General features: G+C 31.5%; 1 protein-coding gene across 1 annotated transcript in view; it reads right to left on the reverse strand.

Annotated features, from left to right (window-relative positions):
- Positions 1-2930: 2930 nt before the first annotated feature.
- The window catches only part of LOC143078992 (cadherin-23-like), a 46338-nt gene continuing 24410 nt past the window's right edge, over positions 2931-24858 (reverse strand). Inside the window, exons 25-43 of the mRNA XM_076254081.1 lie at positions 24471-24642; positions 23460-23593; positions 23069-23234; positions 21943-22082; positions 18967-19138; positions 18374-18507; positions 17602-17773; positions 17008-17141; positions 16586-16757; positions 15777-15916; positions 15194-15362; positions 13966-14124; positions 13091-13228; positions 8451-8573; positions 7829-8011; positions 7291-7478; positions 5832-6198; positions 4055-4427; positions 2931-3344 (exon numbers count right to left, since the gene is read on the reverse strand). Coding sequence (XP_076110196.1) covers positions 3305-3344; positions 4055-4427; positions 5832-6198; positions 7291-7478; positions 7829-8011; positions 8451-8573; positions 13091-13228; positions 13966-14124; positions 15194-15362; positions 15777-15916; positions 16586-16757; positions 17008-17141; positions 17602-17773; positions 18374-18507; positions 18967-19138; positions 21943-22082; positions 23069-23234; positions 23460-23593; positions 24471-24642 — 3276 coding nt within the window. The 3' untranslated portion in view covers positions 2931-3304. The remainder of the gene's footprint in view (positions 3345-4054; positions 4428-5831; positions 6199-7290; positions 7479-7828; positions 8012-8450; positions 8574-13090; positions 13229-13965; positions 14125-15193; positions 15363-15776; positions 15917-16585; positions 16758-17007; positions 17142-17601; positions 17774-18373; positions 18508-18966; positions 19139-21942; positions 22083-23068; positions 23235-23459; positions 23594-24470; positions 24643-24858) is intronic.

Raw genomic sequence — 24858 nt, forward strand, 5'->3', positions numbered from 1 at the left:
TAGTTTGAAACCCGGATTTGTTGTTTTCTCAATCGATATATGATTTTCGAACAGCGGTATACTACTGTTGCCTTTATTAGCGAAGAAGACGATTTATTAAATTTTATTGTTTTTTTTAATTATTTCAATAATCCATGCAAGACCCATGCAACGTAACATTTAGTCATGTAAATTGTGTTTTGCTTCCCATTTTTCATCGATTCGACGTTGACCATTAAAATGTATAGGTAGAAGAATGCTTATGTTAATTTATAGATCCTGTTTCAAGTTTATTCTACTTGACTGGTTTAAATTATATATTGATAAAAAGGCTAATATGAAAGTTCTGAGAAATTAAAGTTAAAGCTTTCTGTAACCATATGAAAGATGGCAACACTAATTGGATTGGAATCAAATGTGCACAAACTTTACTGCGGTTACAAATAAACAGAATATAAACAACTATCGAAGTCATGGGATTCGGTTCATCTTTGATAGAGGTATTTTGATTGAAAAAAATGTATACTAAGTTAATGTTATAAGAGAAACAATAATAGAATTTATACGATTTAATTTCTCCACAAAATAAATTTTCTTGCAAAAAGAATTTAAGAACATCCGTGTACCAAGTCAGAAATATGACGGTTATTATCCATTCGTTTGATGTGTTTGAGCTTTTGATTGATTTTACCATTTGATCAGGGACTTTCCTTTTTGAAATTTACTCGGAGATCAGTATTTTCTAGATTTTTCTTTTTAATGCAGAAAAGCTTTTCAAAATAGAAATTTTTGTATAATGCCTTATTATTCTATGGCAAAATAAAGCTTTTGTGTCAAGTATAAAAAAATACACATCTTTATAAAAGAAACATTTCACCTTGACAAAATATAGCTGTCTCATTGAAAATTAAACCACATCTATGTTTAGGTAATCAGGCTAATGAACCATGCTTTATATTTACATCACTTGACATCCGTCGTCTTCGTCTGACATAACTTGTTTTAAAAACTTTTCTCTTGAAAAGTTGACCAATTTCCAACAAACACGATCTGAATGATCATTCAGGTATTTAGAAAAAAAAATGTGTTTCTCCTCCTTAACTAACTATGAATGACGGTGCCGTTGCTATAAGTAAAACATAATCACAAAAGACCAAGCGTTGCATAATATTTTGAAACCTATCATATATAGATAGAGACTATTTTACTTCAACAAAAGTCTCATACTGTCGAATTGCTCATAAAAAGGAGAAATTGTAAACAGCATAAAATCATTAAGAACAAATATATTGACAAATAGCTAAAGCTATTTGTTTATAATAATCAATGCCTTTAATAATATTCCCAAAACTTTAGCAATTTTTTGCCTATTATCTGAAAAACTTTAATACTGTTAGACACTGTACATCAATGATAAGGAGTATAATATCTGCAATAATCACAAATGACTGCAATTTCAAACTACTCCATTAACATTATTTTCGTTTAAAGGGAATTCAAGGAAATTGAGGATTCCCTTGGTCCAGGGGAACGTGACAGATACTGTATATGTCTCCTGCTATATACATACGAAGATGTGGTTTGCGTGCCAATGTACAATTTTCCATCCACAAGTCACAGTGTATAAAAAAGTTAACAATTAAAGGTCAAAGTACGCCACACATCGAACAAAAAGCTATACAGGGCATAAAAATTACTAACGTAAAACAACTCAAACAGGAAAACCAGCGGTCTGATATATATTCAAAACGAGAAACACATATGAACCACATTCAATTGAACCACTGAACTACAGGCTCCTGACATAGGAAAGATTCATACAAATGCGTTTTGAAAAGGTGCAAACCTGCATCCTTATCTGAGACAGTATTGTAAAATTACAACATAAAAAAACATAAATGCATCATCTGCCAGGCGATTCCCCCTTCAGTCATTTAGACACAGTTATGAAAAGGACACAATCGATAAATCAATTTTCTGGTATCTGAAAATAAAGGATTGCAAAAACTTGTCCGGTGTGAGTTTATGTATTGTCGATTTCGGCTGTTGAAAGCTATAACAGATATAAAAAAAAAAAGTACTAACTTCAACTGATCAAAAAGTTCAGAAGTCATATCAATTGATCATTTTTAATAATTTGATAATATTTAGAAGAGAGGGACGAAACATACCAAAGGGACCGTCAAACTCATAAATCGAAAATAAACTGACAACGCCAAGGCTAAAAATGAAAAAGACAGACAAAAAATAGTACACACGACACAACATATTAAACTAAAGAATAAGCAACACGAATCCCACCAAAAACTGGGGGTCATTTCAGGTGCTCCGGCAGATCCTGCTTCATATGTGGCACCCGTCGTGTTGCTCATGTTTTAACAAATCGGTAAATAGTCTTATTCGATAGATTACATTCATGAAAGGGAAAAGAGTTGTAGTTAAGACGTAAGAAACATATCCGATATCATCTGTGAAACGGTTATTCCATTACGGTCAAACAACTCCTGACGGCGTCCGTAAAATTTACGTAGGGATGATTTTAACTTCACAATTTGGAACTGTTGGTTTAATGACTTCCTTGTGAGCAGCAGCCATCATAGCTTAGCATTTGGGCCTTATTGTGAAAACAATAATACAAAGAAATCAATAAATAAACACAGCAGGAATATTCAGAAATACAAGGCCTATAAAAATTGATACCAATATAACTAAACTATGAATTAACTTCTTATATAGTTTACTGCCTTTGAGTGATCTTTTGTGACCCATTTCTGCCTTTTTTAAATAAAAGGTATCGTCTTAAAATTCGGAATTTACATTCATTTTTTTTATCAGATGACCATTGACCTTCATTGACAGACTCCTATCGAGTTGGCCGTTTCATTAGGTAAAAACCGGTATCATATTGAGAGAGATCTGAGTTTAGGTAAAGAAACAACACAACATTTATTTGTCAGTTACGACGCCCTGCATATTCACAATCGCATTAATCAAATATAATAAAAATAAAACATTCAAATTGTCAGCATATTTCACAGAAAGTTATCGACTTAATTTATCAGAATATAACATACACATGTTGATATAAGCAAATGAAATACGTAATGATAATAGATAAGAATATAAATGCAATGAATCCTTAATTGTTTATTTTTCTTTGGTCTGTCACTTCACAGTATAGACCATAAAGACTGTTCACATTCGTCTTGTGCATCTTTATAAATGTGTCAATTCTACTCAATGATATGTATGAACACACTTTTAAGTTTTGACCATTGTCCTATTTATTATGAATGTTTTATGATAACATAAACTTGGATGAGTACTAGAAATCGGCTATGTTGTACTTCATTTCCTCTTGTAACCTGAAATGATATTAACGAGCATTAACACAAAAATATCGACATCCAGGGAAAATTCAATCGGAAAGTTCCTTATCAAAAGGAACTTTCATATGATTTGCATATTAGGAAATACGTTTATATCATTGGTCGATAATGCTTCTGATAAACGACGATGACCGAACTACTTTTTGTAACAAATGTAAACAAGATGGCGACAAATATAACACACTCTGACTCGACGTTTAACATGTTTATGTTCACTTCGCGTTAACCGTTTTAAAAGTAAGATTATAAGCATAACACATTCATTTGAATGATAATAAGATGTGTTTGAAGTTTGTTTTTTGTATCAAATAGCAAATGTCATTTTGGTGTTGGCAAAAAGTCTACATACACAACATAGATCATTAGACTGAGCAACACGAATCCAGCCGGACGTTCTAAACATAACATCATGTACTCCGGTAGGGTTTATAGTGAATCCAGCGCCAACTATTTCACCACAAAAACATAGTATTTCCGGAAGTCATGCAAAACATCTTACAAGTGAGAGTGAAATAGAAAAACAATGTATAATCTGTTCGGTAATTTTGAACAGTAAGAGGGGTTCATCAGTTATTGACCTGAGCAATATCGATTTATATATTAACTTCATATTTGTCTCGCTGTGTCATTGATTCGGTGTTTGGTTGACAATTAATCCACATCACCTTATTCAAAAATGTACCTACCGTTTTGATTTTTCACATATGCAGATGTTTCTGAAGGAGTATATTGTGTGGATAACAACAAAGACGGAGAAAAAAATTGCCACTATCGAAGGAACAAACCATGCCATGTTGGAAGCATGTTTGAAGAAAGTGTAGTAAAATATTTTACTTTGCACAACAACTACTGATGGCACTTTTGTTGTAATAGGAATAAGTATCTTGACTAATGTTCTGTCCTGTTTACCACCAGTATCAACACAGAAGATTTTGAATGTTATAACCGATCCCTCTGGATAATCATTCAATGTATTGTTTAGTTTTATTGTACCATTATCAGATACTACAAATATACTGGCGTTTAGATTGTCTTGTTTCACATGGTAAAAGAAAGTACCTGAAAAATAAGAACTTTGATATCAATAATAAAATGAAAAGTTCAATAGTCATTTACTGTTTTAGATTTATTCATTAATTGTATGATATAGCTATTTTTCGGAGAAATGTATAAGGTTTGATCATTATAGATTACATTCATGAGTGTCAGGTAAATTTGTAGTGGGATAGCAATAGGAATATGAAGTAAAGTTTGAAAATATTTCTTAGCTCATGTTTGGATTTGATTTCTGCGTAAATATGAAGTGACCTTACTTGTGATTAGTGTGTTAAAAGGGTCGACACCACAGACTACATTGATTGTTTGTGTGTCATTTACGTGTCATTAATAAGTTGAAAAACCTTATAGTTATTTCAATGATGAAACACTGGTGTTTTATGTATAAATTGACATCATCAACAATATGTTTAAGATACATGTATATATACACAAAAATGGTTTATGCATAATCTTTAATATAGTAATTAAATATCTAACACGTGAAACTATTTTAGAAACCATTGTTAATATACACACAGCACAATAAATAATTTCAGGTAAATTTGACCTGATTATTTTACCAGTATTTTTTTGTTTTCATTTGTTTTGACCTTATTAAATATGTGTATTTTTTATAAATAAAAATACAATAATTATTAATTGAACAATAAAATGCCTTCATCGCATCAATATATCATCGTATACAACAGAATGATAGGACAGAACCATCACAAAGTAGGAAAGAATCACTCTAAAATTGTTGAATTGATACCTTGATGTTGGGTATATTTCTCTTCGACAATATGCTTATATATAGCACTCCATATTATAAACTGATTCCAGTAATGATGCATCACTTGTCTAAATAAACTGGCTTTTTTCCAATAACACTTATCAACACCGCGACAACAGGGGTCCATAACTTAATTGAATCGATATGTATATATTAAGCTTACATTTAAAGTATTCGTTTTGTCATCTGATGAAATCACGCATTTAATTAGGTTGACAGTTTTCTATGCTAGCAAATGTTTTCTATCTCACTTTATTTCTTATAATTGAGCTTATACAGTTATAAGCTGGATGGTGGCCGAAGAAGGGAAGAAATCGCTTATACTTCGAAGGAACCTTATTGTGTCAGACGTATTAACTTTACACACATTCCATACTATATAGTTTTAAATTCATACTTGCAGTAAATGTCAAACAAAGATTTTTATCATGGTATAAACGTTTTGAATTATTCTAAGTTGCCTACTTGATTTCACTTCTCAGAAAACATTTTGTTTTAAAATTTTGCAAATGCCAATGAATTGTTTTGTATGTCACTAACTTTATGATACAAACTACGGTTTAGTTAGCTATGCATAAACTGCGGATACGGAGAGTGGAACTCGTACTGTCATATAAAATCTTTTCTCGTACCATAGGGACCAATGTCCTTATCTGAAGCTTCAACTTGACCAACAAATGCACCATCACTTGCACTGCGCTGTACCAGAAATGTATATTCACTGTGGTAAAATGTAGGCGAGTTATCGTTGTCATCATGTATCGTTATATTCAGGAATGCATTGTCTGTAAACTCATTATCCGTAATGTTCACATCACATTGGAGGTGTTCAGGAGTACCAACTATGTCTATATCATGATCAGATGAATAGGATACAAGGCCTGTTACTGAATCAATATCTAATTTGCCTGTATTAGATCCACAGTTTATAGAGAACTGCACAGTATCTCCATCATCATCAGAATACTGGTAAATCGGGTCCTGCAGTACAAACCCTGCCTGTAACGAAAACGACGTCATGTATGTCTGTTCATTTATATTAAAATCAATTCGGCTTCTTAAAGCATATGGTAATTTTTCAAAGCATAGTTAATAACGGTGAATGAATAACTGAATAACTAACTTAATTCGCTATCGTACATATTCCTTTGATATCTTTTAAGCATATGTTAAAAAAAAATTTGTGCGACTTCGTAGGCATTTCATTCCAACATTTGAAAATGTGTAATGTTTATTACTTAAAAAGTAAAATAAAAAACTTTGAAAAACAGCTTGGAAGAAAGTAAAATAACAATATACCGAACTTCGAGGAAATTCGCATCCCCGAGGGTATCACCAGCCCAGTAGTCAACCTTTGATAACTATTGATACAGAATAAGACAGGTGTTTAGTAATTTGAATATTGGATTGATAAGAAAGATAATCCAGCATCACATTATGTCAATTTTAACTGAATTACTATTTCTAAGAGTATCAATGTGTACCACATTTAAACCAAAAACGATTACGATCATATGCTTTAGCACGAATGTCGCTAAATAAAAGGTCATCATTACAAGATATATGTTGTTGAATTAGATGGTAATTTTAAAAATATTCAGGTGGTGTGATGTATAAATATACAGATAGATGTTACGATTTTTTTACTCATTTGCATTTTCCCTGACTAATGAGACGGTTAAAATGTAATGGAATATAAGTTCATTTTTAATAAACGTTCCAAAAGGAAAAAATATTCTAGAATATTATTTCCACAGGAATAAATATTACAGTATATGTTCCTAACGGAATAAACAGTATAGAATATTTGTTCCAACAGGAATAGGTATTATGACATTGTTTATAACAAAGTTTCCAGTGGAACTTCTGTTAGGCGGAACAAATATACGTTGAAAAAAAATAGGGGGTCCGTCCCCTTACTTGCTTTCCCCGACAACTTAGGGTTGAACACGTGATAAAAATATGTACACATTTAAAAAAATATTTAACATCAATGTAATAATTATGCCATTCATCATACCAAAAGTGTTCAATATCTTTGACTTGAAATTGCATGAACGTTTTATTAAACTAGAGGAAATAATTACTTACTGTGTTTTCATATGCATCAATCGCGTAATATTTCTTCGAGAAATGTAGTGGTTCGTTCACATTAACAATGTTGATAGTAAGGTTTTCATTGCTTTCTATAAGCGAGTCCTGTACACTAATCATCAACAAAAAGGTTTTGGGTGAGATCGTTTCATAATCAATTTCAGCTACTGTTGACACCTGTCTACCTATTTAACAGATTTGTAAAAAAAAATTACTATAAAGAGTGAATTTACCTAGTAAAGATGAATGTTAAAAGTTGTCAATAAGCTGAATTAATGAGTACTTATGCCGATGTTACATGATTGAGGCAATATCGTAAATGATAAAAGAAGTTAGGAGCACAATCAGTATGCCAGAATTGGTCTGAATTAATACGATGTCGGCACTTTTAGTGTTTCTGTTGTTTCGTTGTTTCCCTCAATATTAGTTTGTAACCCGGATTTGTTTTCTCTCAATCGATTTATGACTTTCGAACAGTGGTATACTGCTGTTGCTTTTATTTGAATTTTAGACAAAATAATAGCCTCCTACTTACTGGTATCATTTACATGAAAATATATATCCCCGTCTTCTGGAATATACGACACAGATAATATATGAACATCAGAACTATCCAGGTCTTGTATCAATGGCTGAAATATTGTGGTCCCGACACTAATGCCTTCCAGAACATTTATTGTGGATGGTAAGTTAACTATAGTAGGTATGCAATTAACATCTGAAAATATAAGAACATAAACCGCTATTTGCTTAAATTTAATCCTAGAATTATTTCAGATTACAGTTAAAAACAATCTAACTTTTTACAATTCGTTTTGAGTGAACGATAATGATGAACGTTCCAAAATTAAACATTTTTTTCCATAACATCATCCATAAATTGTCTGTATTATTTGTTTATGATTCACAAAATACACGCATTGCTCGCGGGTGCCAAATTTTTCTATAAAATAAAGCATAAATAAGGATGTTGGTTTAATCTTTTGAATTTTGTCCTTTATTAGTGGGGTCTGTTATGGCTTACTATACTTTGTCTCATTCCTAAGGAATCTTTATGTCAATCAGTTCGTGTGCTGTTTGGCTTAAAGTGGGAATGATAATTAGATAGCATAAAACAATTAAAAGATCATAACAAAATACATAATTCTAAAACAAACCTGTTATTCGTACTGATAGAGTTTTAGGTCCCACCACATTCATGCCGTCTGTAATATTGATTTGTAACTCATATCCCGGTACTGTTTCAGTTTGTATTGGACGAGACAACGATACAGCACCAGCTGTAAAACAAGTAAATACTTTATAGTAGGTATAAAAGCAACAGTAGTAATACGCTGTGCAATAGTCATACATCAATTAAGCGAAAACAAATCCGTGTATAAACTAAAACTAAACACACCAACGTCTATCATTGTCTATACTATATAGGAATTATATACTATTATCAATATACTTTACCATGTTATTATTATTATCATTATTTAGAGTGCTTATATATCGCTTATCTAAATAAAAATTTACTCTAAGCGCTTTACAATGCATAAAAAAAACAATGATACAAGTACATATAAACAAATTAAAATAAAAGAATCAAAATAGAAACCGTAAAAAATACAACTCAACATATAAAAATTAAAAATTATTTTCAAAAATAATTTAGAAAAAAAAAAATTTTTGAAAAAGTATTTAAAGAAAACTTCAGAAGTGCTTGAATTTAAAAATTTAACTAATCGCTTTTTGTCTAAAGATAAAAAAAAATGTAAAGGAAATGAAAATGCAATAAAAGTTAGTATAATACATTAAAATATACTGAGATAAAATAAAAGTCTAATACCGTCCGGTTATCAATTATGTGGAAAAGCCTGTCTGAATAAATAAGTTTTAATGTTTTTCTTGAAATCATTCACGGATCCGTGTTTCGCAGTTCTTTCGGCAAGTCATTCCATAAAACGGCGGCCGCTCTATCAAACCGTCTATCACCGTATGTTTTTGTTGTAACTATTGGTTTGACTCGAAGAATGTCGTTTTCTGACCGAAGAGTACTTGTTGTCCGGTAAATGTTAACTAGTTCTTGAAGTACACGGAAGCTACCTGTTTCAGAGCTTTAGACACATAAAGCAACACTTTGTATTTGCAACGAAAATAATTTTATTTTGCGGAAAATGATGACAAAAGTCGTCTTTAATTTCGAAGATGACAATTAAGTATTCGAATATCTGCAAAGGCAGTCACAACTTTAAACAGACCATGTTTAAGTTTAAAGTTTTGTGTCTAAATATCGATTTTTAAATATTTCAGTGTAATACGATTTTTGAAATAAATAAAATTGGAAAAAATAAATCGCGTATTTGCCTTAAATCAATGGATGTGATAGGAAAATAACACCAATTATTAGACCAATTGTGCATTTGGTTACCTTGGTACAGTGTATCTAATTTCATTATATATGGAAAAACATTGCCCTGTATCGTTTCTTTAGTTTATTAGTATATATAGTTATCTCCCTGTATTATGTATAGGGAAAACGGTAGTATTTAATTTTCCCAGCATTAGGTTGGCCTTTTGTGTACCCAAGGCAGGTGAAGGAAGTCAAATTAGGAGCGCTGTGATTGGATGTAAGGGTACAATATATTTTTTTATTTATCTATGAATAACTGCAGTATGTAAATTTACAATATAAATTTTGAAACCTATTGAAATATTTTCTAGAGAATTATTCGAAAAGACTTGCAAAATTTCATAAATTTGGTGCAAAATGACGGTGGGCATGGATAACATAAACAAACTCCGTTGGAAGTTAGTCATTATACTATTTGGCTTTAATTTTTAAAACACAATAATAATGTACTAACACAACATATAGCTGTTTTATCCAGGTTTTTATCTTAAAAAGTGGTAAATTTAGAAAATGTTAATATTGTCGCCTATGGCAGAATAAATAGTATCGTTTTCCCTATACTGAAGATAGCAAGGGAAATCAAAGTCACTCAGACTTCAATTCATTAGACCGTTGGTTTTCCCGTTTGAATGGTTTTACACTAGTAATTTTGGGGCCCTTTATAGCTTGTTGTTCGGTGTGAGCCAAGGCTCCGTGTTGAAGGCCGTACTTTAACCTATAATGGTTTACTTTTTAAATTGTTATTTGTATGGAGAGTTGTCTCATTGGCACTCACACCACATCTTCCTATATCTATTTTATACTATTTTGAACCTTTTGATAAGTACATTTGATTTTTATCACAAATAATAGAAATTTTCACTGGGAACGATACTGTGTTGAGAAAAGTGCTGAGTCATCATGATAGGTCAAATTGATTGGTAATGATGTTAAACTTTATTCTAGGATGTCAATACTAACTATATTGTGTAAAATGCACCATATTATAGATCTTTTGTATTTGATTTCACCTTTCGCAATGATTTTTTCAATTGGAAACACCAAAATTCAAGTAGCGACAAATAATTTTTACTGAAATGTTTGCCTTTTTTGCTGCGTAATTCCCCATATGTATCACTTGGGTATTTCTGTAAACATAATCTATTAAAATGGGAAATTGTCTGGTTAAGTTTGTACTGTTTATGGAATTAGGCAATACTTGGTCACATTGGAAGCATTTTCAGTGTTAGAATTGTTCATCTAAGAAAAAAAGAGGCCCATTGAGGCTAAATTTACATAGAATTTATACTCTCCTGTGTAAAGAATTGTTCACATTCTTGATAATTCATGCAGCAAATATTTCAAAAGTGCTTCATTTTATAGTTTCTTTCTTTTATTATATCAGACATAAATAATTTTTAATTTCCTACTGTTTGAAAGGACTTTTGGTGGAAATTAATACTCCCAAGGGACATAATTCAGCTTTTTCATTGATTATTACAGGCAACAAAGGCAACTTTACAGTTGAGTATTTTGCATATTTAATGTTTAAAGTGTCTAATATCTTTGTTTTCATCATCTCAAGACAGAATAATAGATTTTATAACAAGCTCTGAAATTTTTAACCACAATATGGCATATACTAAAGCATGGAATAGAGATTAGTATGAAAAATCTTTAATTTGTGCATTTGTTGTAAATTTTTGATAAAATGAATACAAATTGAATGGAACTGTCCATTTTATCTGTTTAAATGGAACTGTGTATCACTCTTTTTAAATAAGATAAGATGATTGGATACAGGTTGTTTTTTAAGGCTTTTCTGAAAGAAGTAGAGAATGAGGTAAACCAGCATGTAGGGGTAGGGACATAAAATGATCTATGTTTCTTTAAGTACTGGGGACATACAAGTATTTATTATAGCCAAGGATTTCACAATAGCCCAGTATTGCATTAATAATGTCATCAGAATTCTTTATATCTTTATGTCACAGAATAGGGAAAACGGTAGTATTTAATTTTCCCAGCATTAGGTTGGCCTTTTGTGTACCCAAGGCAGGTGAAGGAAGTCAAATTAGGAGCGCTGTGATTGGATGTAAGGGTACAATATATTTTTTTATTTATATATGAATAACTGCAGTGTGTATATGTACAATATAAATTTTGAAACCTATTGAAATATTTTCTAGAGAATTATTCGAAAAGACTTGTAAAATTTCATAAATTTGGTGCAAAATGACGGTGGACATGGATAACATAAACAAGCTCCGTTGGAAGTTGTTCATGATACTATTTGGCTTTAATTTTTAAAACACAATAATAATGTACTAACACAACATATAACTGTTTTATCCAGGTTTTTATCTTAAAAAGTGGTAAATTTAGAAAATGTTAATATTGTCGCCTATGGCAGAATAAATAGTACCGTTTTCCCTATAATAAAACTGTGGCTGATGACGCTTATTCCCGTGTTTGCATTTCCCGTGCTTGCATTTCCTATCATGATTTTCTTGATAGAGTGTTGCTGCTCACAAGAAAGCTATTAAACCAAGAGTTCCAAATGGTGAAATTGAAATCATCCCTTCGTAAATTTTACGGACGCCTTCACGAGTTGGTTGACCGTTACGGAATAACCGTTTCACAAAGATATTGGATATGTTCCTTACGTCGTAACTACAATCCTCTTCCCCTTCATGAATGTGACCTACCGAATTAAACTATTTACCGGATTTGTTATGGCATAAGCAACACGACGGGTGCCACATTCCGGAGCACCTGAGATCACCCCTAGTTTTTGGTGGGGTTCGTGTTATTTATTCTTTAGTTTTCTATGTTGTGTCATGTGTACTATTGTTTGTCTGTTTGTCTTTTTTATTTTTAGCCCTGGCGTTGTCAGTTTATTTTAGATTTATGAGTTTGACTGCCCCTTTGGTATCTTTCGTCCCACTTTTAAGGTTAAATCAAAAATGATATTAACATAATAATTACATTCCATATATAATGGTAAAAGTACTATACCGCTGTTCTTATCCAATATACTAGTACTCGCTATCTAGGACTACTGGATTCTTAATTTAGCCTATTCATACTTCACAATTCATTTGGCGTGCTTTACTATATCAGTCATTAAAATTACACTCTGGCGTACACAGTTTTTTATCCTGGAATCTATCATTAGTCTATTTATTAGTATTTAATATTTTGTTTTATTTTTCGCTCAAAACGTACAAAAAGAGGAACAACAGATACCTTCTAAACAACAATTGCACAACCCCCCTTAAATGATATGTGTGGACCCTCATTTAATAAACGCATTGGATTTAAATATTTTAACATTCTATTGAAATTATTTTTTCTTTCTTTATCAAGAAATTTGTCTTGCAATATAATAATTTCCTCGGACGTTGATAATAAACTCACTTAATGGGTTGATTTGAAACGGTTCATTTCCATTTGTAGACGCCAAACTGAAAAGTAAGTGATCGTTTTCTGGATCAGTACCAAGTACAGTATATATATTCTGTCCAACTGTACCCTTTGATGAAATGTTTGTGTTAGCTGCAAAAATAAGGATTCAAAATATTCATTTAAAATTGAAACATTTATCTGTTGTTTGTTGATATCTATTTTTATATTGAATAATTTTTCATTTGATTCCCTTGTCATACAGTTTAATGTTATGTTTAATTACACTCTCTCTTAATTTGTCTCAGACTAAAGTTGATACTTTTCTGCAAATATTAAGACAATAACAGTAACTTCTGTATAATCATATGATATGTTGGGTATACATCGATGAGACAGCAACCCAACAACACAAACAACAAAACAATATAAAGACAGCTAATTGACCTACATTCTATTATAAGAACTTTAAATATTACTGCTATATACCTTTATGTGGGCATAGCACAGCATCGTTTTTTGTTAAAGTTAACGCATCTATCAATTTACTAAATTCAGTGAATATTGGAATTGAATTGATTGATATTTCAAGCATTGGGCATGATTTTTGTAATTACTTGACATTGGTTTTGACCTAGTTTTTTAGTAATTGCATAGCAAAATTATAGCGTGAGTGGGCATCCATGTACTATTGACACATTCTTGTTTATAGTTTGTTATTATCTGCGTGTTGTTACATTACTGGCCAAACTGAGGAGGAAGGTTGAATGCTGGCAATCTCATTTAAACCTGTCAAATTTGTGTGTGTCTTTTATACGGATTAGTATTTGGTTTTTTTAAAATAAAAATGATTATTAAGTAAAATGTTTTCTCACGTGAATATTACTTGCCTTGAAGATTGATGAGAGACGGAGGCATATTGCGGATAAGGTAGATGAAGAAAATCGAAGAAACGTTCCTTCGCTGGTCAGCACATAAGATATCTAATTTGTATTGCCTTTGGGTGTCGTAATTAAGTACTTGATTTGGTCTAATGTATATGTTGGTCTCTAAAAATAAACAAATCGATATTGCGGTAATGCATTCAACATTCAACTACATTATAATGTGAAACCTTAGACTTAAAAAATGTCAGCATAAATAAATATAGTAAAACCTGTACTTGTAAAACCAAATTATTGTAATTACTATTTCTGTAAGTAAGTATTTACAATTCTCAAATGTTTGTGCTATTTCCATATTTCTTGATCGGTGCGAAAAAAAACGTTTCTCCTCACTTGTGAAATATCTGTTTTCGCAAAATGATTGGTCAAAATGTCATTATGATATCAATTTTTTTCTTGGTTTTAAATGCATTTTCCTATTGTGACGACATGAAAAAGACGACCATACATGATGGAGTCACATATAAAGAACACAACTTTCTACATACATAGAAACAGATTCCACCACTATAACTCGTGTATAACGATATTTTTCCACTCTTAACAGTTAAATTTAAAAAGCTCGACAAGCCTAGCGCTTAAAAAAAGTATAATTAAACTGTCTCAAGTAGAGAAATATCGGAACATACTTTTTGCAGTCGTGGATTCTATATTTCACCAATCTTATGAACTTGAATTGATGCTAGTTCAGATGCAATAACGTCTTGTTTATATCTACAACTATTTGGATAGAATGGGATGGTTTTGTATTAATTTGCCTCATATGAGTAACACAACTAGTTGGCCGGTGGTGGTGCGCAATTAGTTCCAATTAAAATACTGACTGTTATTCGTTGATATGTCATCCCATATCTCTATTATTCGATATGGTATAACCAGTTTACACATCGTGACAATAACCATACTGTTCGACATTGATATCACGTATAGCTGGATAAGCATTTTTTTCTTGTCTAATGTCATGTGTATCACTACTATATCATTAGAACGGTGTCAACTTCCAATTAAAACGTGCATTTTGTAATGGTGCAAAGTATATGTTTTGGTGTTGAGAAGTGAAGTGTAAAAGTGTATGATGTGAAGTGTAAAGATGTATTGTGTGTTGATTATAGTGAATTCTACATAATTTTTTTTTTTTTTTTATATTTTTATTTCCTGTTAACTTAATACATACCAAATGGTTCTATTCCAGGTTGAAGATAGAAAATTGCTGAAGATGAGGTATCATTACATATCACTGTATCGTTTGTTGGGTCAGTAACAGATATGGTATACAGTAATGACATCGTGGTGAGCGTTTCTGGTATTTCACAACTCATCGGTAAATTGGAAATGCATGGTGCCTATTTCGATCAATAATAAATGCAGATTTAACAATGTCTAAATATACAAAAGGTTGTTAAATGCAATAAAAGTGTAGGTAAATAAGAAAGTTGGTGTAAATTTCTTTGTTGTCTTGGAACAAAATAAATACACTAAAATGACTATAACTACGGTAAAGAGAAATATACAAAGATAACAGTAAACAAGTAAAAATACTGCAGAACATAAAAAATCAGAACATCTCTTCTATCTCTTTTTTGTTTTTGTCATCAACCTCAAAATTTAAACATGCTCGTTAGTTTTTGTGATTTACGAACAGGTTACATTCTTTTGTAGCGTGATTCTTATTCCATACTTTTCTCAACTATAGATTAATTCTGTCAACCGTCAAGATTACTAGCCTATATATATAATTCGTATTCCATATACCTTACCATATTTGGATTAATTATGTCAACAGTCAACACATCTGTAACATTTCTACGATGATCGCCACATTCTATAACTAATGCATAGCTCGGGGTAACATCAGAATTAAGTATTATGCCTGCTTTGAGGAAGACTCCATAGTAATCTAAAATATGCAATATTAATAAATAATGGTATCATATTGAAATGTCTGAACTACAATTGTGAAATTGACATCACAGATAAAGTTGATCATACTTACCTGCTTCAACTAACCAAATATCATGAAAGTCCAAATTGACGTTGTCAAAAAAAAGATAAATTTACCAAATGTATATTTCAACTCATAAGTCTAAACTGAACTGACAACAGATCAAAAGAACAGTAAACAAATCTCCTTTTACAAATTCCATGAAAAGTCGGCATCAATTTTGAAGGATGTAACTTATAACTCCGGCCGCCGACTATGACAATTAGATTCATTAGGTGTCATTTGTGATATAAATTAAATATATATAAAATAGTATATAAATAGTTTCGCTATTAAAGCATTTGTCATTGATCCGTTGTAATATATTTTCCAAATTGCACTAAAACCCAGATTTAATCCACCATTTACCACATAAGCAAATGCCTGTACCAAGTCAGGAATATGACAACTGATCTCCATTCGTTTGATGTGCTTGAGCTTTTGATATTGTCATTTGCTCGAGGAATATTTGGCACAAAATATTTACTGACTGGTTATTTGATACGTGGAAAAATTTAAAGTGTGAGTACAAAAATTAGACAACGGTTAGTGTTCACTGTATATTGAAATATAATATATACGAACCTAACGTTGGAGGTAACTTTTCCAATGAAAATGTGTCAGTATGCGCGGTAATTACACATGATATTGTGTCGTTAACATCTACATCTGTGATGTTCAAGAAATGCAGAAATGTTTTTGTTATGACCTCTTCTGATATATTTGTGTTCGTAGGTAAACTGTTGAAAACTGGGGGCTACAAAAAACGATTTGAAAATTATTAAAATATATACTTCTGTCTAAATTAAAAAAAAAAAATAGCATCTCTTGATGATTAAGGACAAAATGAAAATGAAAATAGGGATCAGGTAGCTTGCCTGTACCTGTTTAAGCAGAAAACAAATAAAATGAGCATAAAACATATTCATGCGAGAAAACAGTTTTACAGTAAAATAATGTAAGCTTTTCGTGAAAATGATATACACCATAATCAAATTGTACACTACCGTATTCCGAATAAGGTTAATCGTAAAAACTCCAGTATCATTTCGTCTCAGATCACTACATTGTACTGTCAATAGATAGGACGGTGTGGTATCATAATCTAGAGTTGTTCCCCCTTTCAGGTATATTCCATAGTCTATCAATCGAACAAAAATATAAACAATCGTTTATTAAAAAGGCGCACACAATTTTGGTAAAAAAAAGTAAAATAACAACTCGAACATGTCAAAAGATAATTCAAATCAGAATGGTAAAATTAAAAAATCAAACACTTCAAACTATAAAATATTTTTGTTTTGTTACGAGTTCATAACGGTTCATTATCCACAATGTATATCAATATTATATCGGTAGAATACAAAAGTTTTATACAAATATAACTGGAAATTTATTTAAATTATTTGTAGTGGAGTGTTGTAGTTTAATACTGCACTGTTCAATACTTAAACAAAAATACGAAACTATGTCTGCTAGCATTCCATTGATACATGGTAAATTAAGTTAAATTGAGAACAGAAACAACCAAAAACAGTACTTGTTTGAAACTCTTTTACAATTATTTATCCATAACACTGTAGGTTTACAGAAAAGCATACCGTAATAAGTGAGTGGAATTACTTGTATATCAAATAATAAACTGTTCGGATTAAGAGCACATGTTATATTGTCTCCCTCAGCATCTGTTACATTCAAGTTGTGAAATAGGATATTGTTGTTCACGTCCTCTAGAAAACTCACAGAATCTGGCAGATTATGAATGACTGGTGCCTAAAAACCAAACATCATATTAAAGCATATAAGATAACTTGTTTCTGATATCAAAAAGAAGTCTTAATGAAAATGCATATCGCTTTTTCAAATATCAAGATTCTAGCATGACAATAAAAAATTGTCAAAGGTACCAGGATTATAATTTAGTTCGCCAGACGCGCGTTTCGTCTACACAAGACTCATAAGTGACGCTCATATTAAAATAGTTAAAAAGCCAAACAAGTACAAAGTTAAAGAGCATTGAGGATCCAAAATTTCAAAAAGTTGTGCCAAATACGACTATGTTATTCATTCCTATAAGGACCCATCTTATCCGTGTTTTTTTTAATTTTTTTTCCCATTTGAATACTTAGTCTTTTTAAAAAGATTATAAAAAAGTGTGCCATATTTGTAATTTTGGTCAAATCTTTAATTTAACAAAATGTTTCTACAGCCACATGAAAACGCATAAAATGTTACTTGGTGAAATAATTGAAGGAGTCAAAATTCATAAGAATGTTGGCGGAAGTCCTTTTTAAAAAACAGTGTTACTGTTAAATAAGTTGTTGGTGAAAATAATATACAACATGATCAGGTACACTAATAAATTGTCTATACCGAATTCTGTATAAGGTTAATCGTAAAAACTCCAGTATCATTTCGTCTTAGATCACTGCATTGTACTGTTAATGTATAGGAAGGTGTGGTATCATAATCTAGAGTTGTACCTCCTTTCAGGTATATTCCATAATCTATCAAACAAATAAAAACAAACAATCGTATATTAAAAATTTCTATAAAAATGTAAAATAACAATAAAATCAAACTCACACATGTCTTAGGGAAAATTCAAATCGGAAAGTCTCTTATCAAACTATAGTAAACTATGTCTGCTTTATGTTTACAGTTCAAAATGTTCTATTATTCATAATGTATATTCTGGGATATCGGAAGACTACAAAAAAATAGTACAAATATAATCGGTAATTTATTTGACTAATTTATAGGATGGTTAAATCCAAAGTGTTGTTTAAAATTTTTACAATACTTTGAAAAAAAAAACACATATATAGGTCTGCTAGCATTCTATTGATACATGGTTAATGAAGTAAAATTGAGAATAGAAACAACCAAAGAGCAATACTTATCTGAAAACGCTTAAACAACCATATATCACTAACACTGTACTTTTTGTATTTAGAATTGCATACCGTTATAGCTCGGTGGAATTACTTGCACATCAAATAATACACTGTTTGGATTAAGAGCACATGTTATATTGTCTCCCTCAGCATCTGTTACATTCAAGTTGTGTAATAGGATATTGTTGTTCACGTCCTCTAGAAAACTCACAGAATCTGGCAGATTATGTATGACTGGTCCCTTAAAAAGAAACGTCATATTAAAGCATCCGAATTAAAATCATTTGATTGTGATTTCAAAAAGGTGTCATAAAAAAAATGCATATCGTAGTTTCAAATAACATGATGATTGCGTGAACATGTTATTCATTTCTATGAGAAAAAAATCTTACCCGTATTTTTTCATTAGATACGTAGTCTTTTATTAAGAATATAAAAAGGTTTCAACATGCAGACATCTTATATGTCCAATGGGAACAAACTGTGCCCCTCTACTTGCCGACTTGTTTCATTATTATTATGAGGCTGACTTCATGCAGGAACTTCTTAGGAAGAAAGATAAGAAGTTAGCAATATCTTTTAACTCTACTTTTCGCTATATAGATGATGTTCTTTCACTAAATAATTCAAAATTTGGTGACTATGTGGAACGCTTCTATCCAATCGAGTTAGAGATAAAGGATACTACAGATACAGTTAAGTCGGCCTCATATTTTGACTTACATCTAGAAATTGACAATGAGGGGTCGGTTGAAAACAAAACTTTACGACAAAAGAGATGATTTCAGCTTTCCAATTGTGAACTTTCCATTTCTAAGTAGCAACATTCCAGCAGCACCTGCATACGGGGTATATATCTCCCAATTGATACGATATTCCCGTGCTTGCATTTCCTATCATGATTTTCTTGATAGAGGGTTGCTGCTCACAAGGAAGCTATTAAACCAAAAGTTCCAAATGGTGAAGTTGAAATCATCCCTTCGTAAATTTTACGGACGCCATCACGAGTTGGTTGACCGTTATGGAATAACCGTATCACAAATGATATCGGATATGTTCCTTACGTCGTAACTACAACCCCCTTCCCTTTCCTGAATGTGACCTACCGAATTAGACTATTTACCGGATTCGTTATCACATAAGCAACACGACGGGTGCCGCATGTGGAGCAGGATCTGCTTACCCTTCCGGAGCACCTGAGATCACCCCTAGTTTTTTGGTGGGGTTCGTGTTGTTTATTCTTTAGTTTTCTATGTTGTGTCGTGTGTGCTGTTGTTTGTTTGTCTTTTTCATTTTAAGCCATGGTGTTGTCAGTTTGTTTTAGATTTATGAGTTTGACTGTCCCTTTGGTATCTTTCGTCCCTCTTTTATACGTTCAGGTATTTAACATTTAATTTTTGTATGGTAATATTCTTTACAAAGCACAAAAACGTCGGAATTCACCTATAAAGCTAACAAAATCTTTAAACAGACTTATTAAGAAGGAATATAGTTACGATACTGTTGTCATGTCATTAAAGATTTCATATTTTTGCAATAATATGGATTCACTTATAGCAGTATAGTGTCAGAATAAGCACATTTATTCTAAAATCAGTTGTTGGCATGGTACGGGTCATGTTCTTTTTATATATTTCATGATGGTATAATATTAAACCGCAAACGGGATGGATTGTACATGATATTCTTATGATGAAGACATGATCTTTCTATCAGTTTAGGTCTGGAGCTGGCATGTTAGTAACTGCTAGTATTTCTTTGTTGTTTTTGTTTAGTTTCTTTTGTTACCTATTCTGACAACGGACTCGGATTTGGTTTCACTTTGTGTATTGTTGTGTTTGTTAATCTTGTATGATTTCTAACTTTAGTTTCTTGTGTATATTTTGGATTTTAGTATGACGTCCATTATCACTGAACCAGAATACGTGTTTGTTCAATGACCAGGTGAAGCACGCCTCCGGACGCTGGAGTTACCCGCTGCATTGATGCCTCATTGGTGGATTTTTACTGTTGCTCTTTGGTAGAATTTTTGTCTCTTTGACACATTCCCCATTTCCATTCTCAATTTTATTAATCAACTAAGAATTTTAAGAATATATAATATCTTATCACTAAATACGTTAGTGACATCGCATCATTGTATCGTCATAACAGTGCAATTAAACTTGAAGAAATTTATGAAAAATATAAAGATCTCCTTCCCTTTCACATGAAACGCAAATGTTTGCATTCTTAATTAGAAATTGTTTCCTTGAAAGTTTAATAGACGCCTTTATAAAGTTTGAATTTTCGAATATATCTGTGTCATAATACTAATTACCACGGATATTTTCAATTTGTGGAAACACCAATTCTGTCATCCTTTCTGCTTTCGTGACTTGTTATAGGATGCAGCTCATGATTTTTTGAGACTGTGATTTCAATGATTCAATAGGACTTTGCTACAATCCTGACCTGTTTTTGTCAATTGAGACAACACCCAATGAGAATTATCCATGAATATGAAAGACTTTGAACACTATCACGAGTATTACGTGTATAGGAAGATTGAAAACTATTTCCGTAGTACCTGAATTTACGAAAGTTTTTTGTTGATAATCTATTGCTAAGACCGGAGTTTTCTAGCTGTGTGTGGAAGAATCACTTTCCTTTTTTGACATATATTAGTTTTGTCATGATGTTGTCGTTTAAGTTTGGATTTTGTATTTATCTGTTTGGTAGACAATGCATTTTTACTGGAGAAACCCTTCAACGCAACGCAGATTTTTAATTTTGTATGCCAGGCGTATACTTCTTTTACATAAGATTCATCAATTGGCTCGAAACAAAAAAGTTAGAACACAAAATAAAGAAGGAATTTAAAGAATTTTGAAAACAGAATATTTCAAAACTTTTCATCAAGTCTGGCTAGGTCTATTTTTTGCTTTGAGTAGACAACATTGACATTTCTAATGGAAAAGTTAACGAAACGAACAAAGGTTGCAGCTTTCGTTGGTTTTAGTTTGTAAATGCAAACTTTAGAAACTTTATCTTTAGATAAATTACCTCATTCGGATTGATTATGTAAACAGTCAATACATTAGTTACATTCCTACGATTATCCCCACATTCTACAACTACTAAATAGCTTGGGGTTATATCGTAATTAAGTAGTATTCCTCCTCGAAGATATATAGCATTATCAACTAAAATGAAAAGAAATGATAAGTTACCAAGTTGTTTTCTTTTATATGAAATAGTGTATGTTTATGCTTATATTTTAAATTTTTACCATATCCGAGTTAAACTTAAGTAAGTTTTTCAATATGAGTTTTTTAAAGTTTGATTTAGACGCAAAAATTCATTTCTGAAGTTTTATTCAATAGGCATATTCTGATTAGCAGTCAAAAACAAAATAAGGGAACATACTCACATTACTAAAATGTAAATTTAGACACAAATATCTGTACCTAAAACGGGGAGATATTACGATACAATTGATAAACTAACCTGGTATCGGTATCAGATGAAAGTTTTTGGGAAACTGCAGACCTAAGATCGATTCGGTCGATTATCTATATTTCATTTTTTTTATACCCAGTGGTCATGCAGGTTAAACAAAAAACAACTTGGTTAGAAAGTATAACACCATAATAAACACATTTCTATTTCAATATTCTTGTCATGGTTAGATATTACATAAAGTAATAAATACAAACTCAATCTCCTCTTTTAAATATTCTTTGTTTACCTGTCTAGAAATAAAGCAAATATATATTTCTTTTTTAAATTCCCTGTGATTATATAAATATCACATGAAATACGTCACTTTTTGAGACGTTGATCCATTTAAGTGATGCACAATTGATATTTCATTTGTTGTGTCCTTGTTTGCTATCGTGAAGTCACGGGAGATGTCCGTTGATATTTTGCCCTTTTTCATGTTGTATTAATCTATTATTTTTTAATGTATGTATTTCTCTGTGTAGAGTGTGCTTTCGTTAGTTTATACAGTATAACTGCCAGGTAGTGTTTACATTTTAACGGTATTTTAACAATTGCCATATATGCGAAAGTGTTTTAAAGATTCATTTATACAAGAATTATTAGTTAAGTTATAAACCAATTATATTTGAGGTAAGGATATACAGATTCAATAAAATATAATTGCAACACATAAATAAGTACCAACCTAAAGACGGTAAAATTGTATCCAGTGTGAACTTGTCTGTGTGTGTTTTAAGAACACATGTCACATTATCATGTTCATCTGTTACATTCAATGTGTGCAAGAGAGTTTTAGAAACAGTTTCTTCGGATACGTTTGTACTGCTAGGTAAACTATTGAAAACTGGTGGCTGAAATTAAATAACTTGTTGTGATTATCAGTTGGATAACCTAAACCTATACTTTTCACAAGTGATTTAGAAAAAATAAAGGAAAATTTTGAAAATTGTCATTATCTTGCGACATATTTTAGAAAACAAAAATGAAATCATACCAAAAGCGTGTTTTGATTTCGACTTCGAATGTTATTTCTCAATATATAAAAGGTTCCTAATGTATGTCTAAATGTCACCTACTGTATTTCGTATTAGATTCACTGTAAAACTCTGTGTATCATTTTGCCTAAGATCGTTACATTCAACTGGCAATATGTAGAGAGAAGTTGTATCGTAATCTAGTATTGTCCCTCCTGTCAGGTAGATTCCATAATCTATAAACAACAAAGTTTGTACACTACTTTAGAATGCGAGATATATTAATGATATTTGCAATGTTTTTCTATTGCATGTACTCAATTCATTTCATATATCATACATGATTATATCCTTTGGTTCAGATTTACATATAGAAAAAAAAACGAAGACGCGGTACGCTTGCTAATGAAGCAATTCCCGATCTTAACTACTGACATAGAAGTTAACAACTATTTGGTCACCGTATGGCATACAATAATGAATTAAACTCATACCTCATAAAAGCCCAGAAATGACAATAAAATGACGGTAAAACTATTCAAACGAGAAAACTATCAGCTATATTTATGTTTAAAAAACAAAATGAAAAAAGAAATACTATATAGAGGAAAAAACTACAATCAATGAATTATAGGCTCCTGACTTAAAACAGACAGATACCACAAGTACAAAATTTTGGACAGTGGAACTGGTACAATGGTATAATTGTCCTAGAGTTTCTTATTTCCAATTGTGTACGTATATGTAATTGCTGACCAATTTATATACTTGGCTACTGGCCTTTCTCAGTATGATTTCCGAAATATCGATGAACGATTGACACACATGGTTTGAAGTCAACAATATTGATTGCTAAATCAGCGTTTAAAATAGGATCGGTTTTTGTTATTAGTCCAGTGTAATAATTGACAACGAAAATGAATCGCAAAATGTTCCTCAAACTTGTTAAATGTGTTTCAATTTCAAAAAGTATGTCGGGAACTAAACATAACACATTGCTATATTAACAGTTTTATACTAAATCTAGAAAATAAATACTTAGCATGTCTGTGCACTGTATTCGTGTTTTTAAGTGCATACAACAGTATTGGAATATCTGATTTTAAACTAAACCTGTATTGAAAGGTGGAATCAAGGACACAGCAAACAATGAACTGTTTGAGTTCAGCACACAGGTTATGTTGTCTCCCTCGGTGTCTGTCACATTCAATGTATGTAATAATGTATTTGTGTTCACGTCCTCTGATAAACTGATAGAATCTGGCAGATTGTGAATGACTGGTGCCTAAGAAATAGATAAAATAAACATTCATTGTTCAGTCAAACCAGTCGCGTTAAGGCAATTGAAATTTTATTGTAACAGTTCGGCAACAACAGTCTATTACAAAGTAAATGTTTAATCATGTGCAGTATGTCGACCAGAAACATATTTGGGTTCATGTTGCTCAGTATTAAGTGGTGGTCCGAATTGGAATTCGAATTCCCTACTTCAACTTTGCAG

Source organism: Mytilus galloprovincialis, chromosome 6 (genome assembly GCF_965363235.1).
Source record: "Mytilus galloprovincialis chromosome 6, xbMytGall1.hap1.1, whole genome shotgun sequence".
Classification (NCBI taxonomy): Eukaryota; Metazoa; Mollusca; class Bivalvia; order Mytilida; family Mytilidae; genus Mytilus; species Mytilus galloprovincialis.